The sequence below is a fragment of the Oncorhynchus kisutch genome, linkage group LG17, assembly GCF_002021735.2.
Source record: "Oncorhynchus kisutch isolate 150728-3 linkage group LG17, Okis_V2, whole genome shotgun sequence".
NCBI lineage: Eukaryota > Metazoa > Chordata > Actinopteri > Salmoniformes > Salmonidae > Oncorhynchus > Oncorhynchus kisutch.
The window spans coordinates 57,448,137-57,454,220 of record NC_034190.2 but is presented as its reverse complement, the minus strand read 5'-3'; the positions used below and the strand labels follow the sequence as shown (position 1 = coordinate 57,454,220).

The window sequence follows — 6,084 nt, the reverse complement described above, 5'->3', positions numbered from 1 at the left end:
TGTTAATTGTTTACTCCATGTGTAACTCTGTGTTGTCTGTTCACACTGCTATGCTTTATCTTGGCCAGGTCGCAGTTGCAAATGAGAACTTGTTCTCAACTAGCCTACCTGGTTAAATAAAGGTGAAATAAAATATAAATACCTTGTCACAACACAAATGATTGGCTCAAAGGCATTAAGGAAAGTAATTCCACAAATTCATTTTTAACAAGGCACACCTGTTAATTGAAATGCATTCCAGGTGACTACCTCATGAAGCTGGTTGAGAGAATGCCAAGAGCGTGCAAAGTTGTCATCAAGGCAAAGGGGGCTACTTATCAAAAAATATCAAATATAACATTTTTTGGTTACTACATGATTCCGTATGTGTTATTTCATAGTTTTGATGTCTTCACTATTATTCTACAATGTAGAAAATAGTAAAAAAATCTATAAAAACCATGTAAAGAGTGGCTGTGTCCAAACGTTTTACTGGTACTGTATGTGGTACATGCGAGAGAGTTTGAAGTGAGCAGACACATCCAATACTTTCAAATACGGATAAAACATCTAAACAAAACAAATGATTCCATTGTTCACCTGTTGTTTAAAAAAAACAGGACATCTTAAGAAACATTTTAATAAAATTCATAGTTTCCATTTCATTTACAAAAGTACCAAAACAAAATCCAAAAGTCTAATTTTACGAAGTGCTAGGGAGTGAGGAGGCATAACAATAAGGAATGTTTGTGATTACACATACTCTGTAATGGCGGTCAAGCCCTGCTCTCCCCAATTGGAGAATGGTGGAGAGCTGATCTGGAGGCATTTGGGTCCATAACAAATGAATACATTTAAAACAAAAACATGAGAAATACAAATGACCAACAAGTTGTAAAGTGTCATTACTGTTACATTAAACAACAAAGACTATATTTTAACACTTTATTGAACAGGGTAGTTTTAGGGGAGATTGTTTATCATGGTAAACTTCTGTGGGTCCATTTTTCAGTGTAAATCATTAACTACAGCATCTTTATACAAATATGTCTGGACAATATCAAATCATGCGGAAAACAACAAATTGAAAGACTATATGAGCAATCTGTGCTTTTAATTTCCATCATAAATAAATGATCTAGATCACAAAACAGAAGAGAGATTGGGGCAATGCTACTTTGGCACACTTGTAGGTTTGGATAAGAGGCTTGTTGTTCTTGTTTTTATGGCAACTCATTCCATTAGTGCATTGTTCCTACAATTTTTTCAACCGGCATACACTGCCAGAATAACTCTCATATAATACCATTGTCTAAATTCATCAGAGCTGATTAGTTTTAAAGTGCAGCAATGTGTCTGGTTGTGAAAAACGGTCTTGGTATTACCCCTTCATACAAAATAGTTGGTGGATAGTGGACAGGATGACATAGCATCATCATCTTCATGGCCTCTTGGGTTTTGTCTTCACTTCTGTTAAATGGCAGCCTGCTACAGGTCATTCAATGTCATACATGTGCTAAAGGCTGTCATAAATAGGTGTGTGCTCTTCCATTTGTTAAAATATATGTGTGTTATGTTTTTCAATAGGTATAGTTATAATAACAGTAAGTGCCTTTAAATACTATTGGTCTATAGTTTTTATATGATATGAAAATTCTGTTTGTCTTTGTATTTCAATTATGTTTCAGTGTAGATTTAAAAAAAAAAGATGTATCTGTGATAGGGCAAGACAACAGGGTTGTTTTACGGGTGTAAATGCCTCTTTCAACACTCATAAGGAATGCTTCATACTCATGGCATGACTTAAGCTATACAAACAGCCCCTATGTCCCATCCTTTAGATCCGACTGGGAAACAAAACAAAATCTTCATTTAAAATTGCGATTTTGGACTGGTTTAAATCCCAAAGGCCATCAGGAGAAACTTCTTAGCTACTTGTCAGATTATCATCTGACCCTATCTGTGACCCTAGTCTTTCATCACATCACATCACACACACCCCAAGTTCAGTGGGCTGGCAGTGGAGGGCAGGCCGATGGGATGAACGTGGGGTCAGTAGGTGAGACATGCCCTGGGGTGATGTGTCTATGTGTTGGGAGTGGCTATGAGACGGGCTGGCAGTGGTGGGGGAAGCAGTGGTACGCCACACACACCAACATACACGTGCGGTGAGATGTGGGGTGATACACACTGTAGTGCAGGGTGGGTGGGGTCTGAAGTCATCATAACCTGGTGTGTACATTGGCGATGATCTCTGGTGGAAGGTCCTTGATGGGGAGGTCCCCCGTCTCACCCCCGCTGTCCCCCGGCCCATGGTCGGTGCTCTCACAGCTGCTCTGGGGCGACTCTGGAGGAGGCTTGTACAGAACACTGGCAAGCAGGAAGAACAGCGTGCCGAGAACCTGACAGAAAGAGGGAGGGAATGAGACATGCACTACAGTTAAAGTAGGGAGAATAGAATTCTCTCTCAGTTAAACAAACATTTGATATGGTTAGAAAATCCTTGAACACAATCCTCCACCTACAACAGGCGTAGATAACAGCACAGACAACTTGTAGGCCTTGAGTTACCTTGTAGATGATGCCAGCGATAAGGGTGTAGCGGCTCATGGCAGAGTTCTGGTAGAGATGGCAGGAGCCCTGCTCTCCACACTGGTCCTCCCACAGCAGGCATGAGATGTCGATCACAGAGCCAAATGCTATCGGGCCTGGGATCCCACCTTCAGGAAGAACATATCACATCATATAATGCTTGTTGTTGGGAATGTCAGGCTACAAGGCCATTAATCAAATCAAATTCAGCAAGAGCATACAGTACCTAGACTTCGCACCACAATCCATTGGATCCCCAGTCCAAAGGACCTCTGGTTGTCTGGAACACACCTGGAGGGGGAGAGCAGTTTAGAGACAGAGTTCACACACAGGTTTCTCTCTCATGCCTTGTTATAACAGGACTATACCACTGAGTTCTCTCTCTCTTTAGTCTGTCTGATCCGTACCCACCTGAGGGTAGCGGTGAGGGCTGGTATACTACACAGGAAGGTGAACGAGATGATGATGAAGAGGAAGGTGAGGAAGGCTGGCATGTGGCTACAGGAGCTGGTGCATTTCCCATCCAATGCCAGGCCCTCCTGCCCCGATGTCACATTCCCACCCACCACACAGCTGCAGCCCGAGTACACCTGCACAGGGACACACCAGACAGAGGAGACAGTCAGTCAAAGTCAACACTTACAGTTGAAGTCGGAGGTTTACATACACTGAGGTTGGAGTCATTAAGACTCGTTTTTCAACCACTCCACAAATGTCCTGTTAACAAACTATAGTTTTGGTAAGTTGGTTAGGACATCTACTTTGTGCATGACACGGATAATTTTTCCAACAATTGTTTACAGACAGATTATTTCACTGTATCACAATACCAGTGGGTCAGAAGTTTACATACACTAAGTTGACTGTGCCTTTAAACAGCTTGGAAAATTCCAGAAAATTATGTCATGGCTTTAGAAGCTTCTGATAGGCTAATTGATATCATTTGAGTCAATTGGAGGTGTATCTGTGGATGTATTTCAAGGCCTACCTTCAAACTCAGTGCCTCTTTGCTTGAAATCATGGGAAAATCAAAAGAAATCAGTCAAGACCTCAGAAAAACAAATTGTAGACCTCCACAAGTCTGGTTCATCCTTGGGAGCAATTTCCAAATGCCTGAAGGTACCATGTTCATCTGTACAAACAATCGTATGCAAGTATAAACACCATGGGACCACGCAGCCGTCATACCACTCAGGAAGGAGATGCGTTCTGTCTCCTAGAGATTAACGTACTTTGGTGCGAAAAGTGCAAATCAATCCCAGAACAACAGCAAAGGACCTTGTGAAGATGCTGGAGGAAACAGGTACAAAAATATCTATATCCAAAGTAAAATGAGTCCTATATCAACATAACCTGAAAGGCAGCTCAGCAAGGAAGAAGCCACTGCTCCAAAACCACCATAAAAAAGCCAGACTACGGTTTGAAACTGCACATGGGGACAAAGATCGTACTCTTTGGAAAAATGTCCTCTGGTCTGGTGAAACAAAAATAGAACCGTTTGGTCATAATGACCATTGTTACGTTTGGAGGAAAAAGGGGGAGGCTTGCAAGCCGAAGTACACCATCCCAACCGTGAAGCATGGGGGTGGCAGCATCATGTAGTGGGGGTGCTTTGCTGCAGGAGGGACTGGTGCACTTCACAAAATAGATGGCATCATGAGATGTGAAAATTATGTGGATATATTGAAGCAACATCAAAACATCAGTCAGGAAGTTAAAGCTTGGTCGCAAATGGGTCTTCCAAATGGACAATGACCCCAAGCATACTTCCAAAGTTGTGGCAAAATGGCTTAAAGACAACAAAGTCAAGGTATTGGAGTGGCCATCACAAAGCCCTGACCTCAATCCTATTTTACAATCTGTGGGCAGAACTGAAAATGCGTGTGCGCACAAGGAGGCCTGCAAACCTGACTCAGTTACACCAGCTCTGTCAGGAGGAATGGGCTAAAATTCACCCAACTTATTGTGGGAAGCTTGTGGAAGGCTACCCTAAATGTTTGACCCAAGTTCAACAATTTAAAGGCAATGCTACCAAATACTAATTGAGTGTATGTAAACTTCTGACCCACTGGGAATGTGATGAAAGAAATAAAAGCTAAAATAAATAATTCTCTCTACTATTATTCTGACATTTCACATTATTAAAAATAAAGTGGTGATCCTAACTGACCTAAAACAGGGAATTGTTACTATGATTAAATGTCAGGAATTGTGAAAAACAGAGTTTCAATGTATTTGGCTACGGTGTAGGTAAACTTCTGACTTCAACTGTATTGTTATGGTCGTTTAGAGATGGAGACCAAGGTGCAGCGTGGAAAGCGTACATCTTACTTTATTTTGATGAACAACAACAACGACGACGACGATAAACGAACGTAACATTCTGCAGGCTACACAGTAACTGTACAAAAACAAGATCCCACAAACTCAGGTGGAAAACAGGCTGCCTAAGTATGTTCCCCAATCAGAGACAACGATAGACAGCTGCCTCTGATTGGGAACCATACCCGGCCAACAAAGAAATAGAACACATAGATTTGCACACCCAAGTCACACTCTGACCTAACCAAATAGAGAATAAAAAAGTCTCTCTAAGGTCAGGGAGTGACATGTATACTGTCTATCATTCATCTTCATTAACTAATGTATCTAATTTAACTAATGTATTTAATGTATCTTCATTCATTCATCTTCTAACACAGACCTGTTACACAGACCCTGCCCATCGGTTTTTACAATTTGACTTCTGACCAAAGTGAGATCTTTGCTGAAGGTTTGGTTCATTACCTGTCTGCCTGTTGAGATCTCTGTGTGGTTGATTGTACTGCATCCTGCATGGCATGGGGAGTAATACATCACACCGTCGGCTCCACAGACCGGGTTATAGAGCTCTCGTAAACAGTGGCAATCTGCATTACACCCCACCGTCAGGTTGCCCCCCAACAAAGAGCTGAAAGAGGGAGAGAGAAATAGAGTTGAAAGGTTATTTTCTATGACATCCATGATTAATATGTGTTGCTCTGTATGCAGTAGTATTTATTCTACTGTGTTATCAATGTTAATTAGCCTGCAAACCAGTCTGTTTAGCTAACGCTTCACTCCTTAAACTCTGTGTCATTGCAAAACTATTCGGCGTTATGTAACCTAAACAGACTTGTACCATGGCTAACTGTTGATCGTTTCGTGGAATGGAACTGGCATAGGACAATAAGGAGCTGGTCTAGTTGTTGACTAGCTAAATATATTCATTTCCTTGAGGGGGAATGTCTTGTCTTTCACATTGTGCAGAGACATGCAGCTGACAAACTAAAAGTTTTAGACTGTAAAATACTTGTCAAACAGCATACCCTCCTCTCCTCCCCTGGTGGGTTGTACAATCCCTCTGCTTCCTCTCTGTTTATTAGTATTCCACAGCCAGAGGGCATCAACTAATGTGTAATCAACTCAGTGTTAATGTGTGCTGCTTTAATGTTGAGTCATTTGTGTTGTTTACTGTGGGCTACTCTGTATGCT

At 41.5% G+C, this 6,084-nt stretch overlaps 1 protein-coding gene across 8 annotated transcripts in view; it reads right to left on the bottom strand.

The window, feature by feature from the left end:
• Positions 1–603: 603 nt before the first annotated feature.
• Positions 604–6,084, bottom strand: part of slco4a1 (solute carrier organic anion transporter family, member 4A1) — a 43,191-nt gene continuing 37,710 nt past the window's right edge. For all 8 annotated transcript variants that reach the window (XM_031794142.1, XM_031794144.1, XM_020506284.2 and 5 more), the window contains 5 exons: positions 5,359–5,521; positions 2,983–3,161; positions 2,798–2,862; positions 2,551–2,699; positions 604–2,381 (listed from right to left, as the gene is read on the bottom strand). In XM_031794142.1, coding sequence (XP_031650002.1) covers positions 2,202–2,381; positions 2,551–2,699; positions 2,798–2,862; positions 2,983–3,161; positions 5,359–5,521 — 736 coding nt within the window. In that variant the 3' untranslated portion in view covers positions 604–2,201. The remainder of the gene's footprint in view (positions 2,382–2,550; positions 2,700–2,797; positions 2,863–2,982; positions 3,162–5,358; positions 5,522–6,084) is intronic.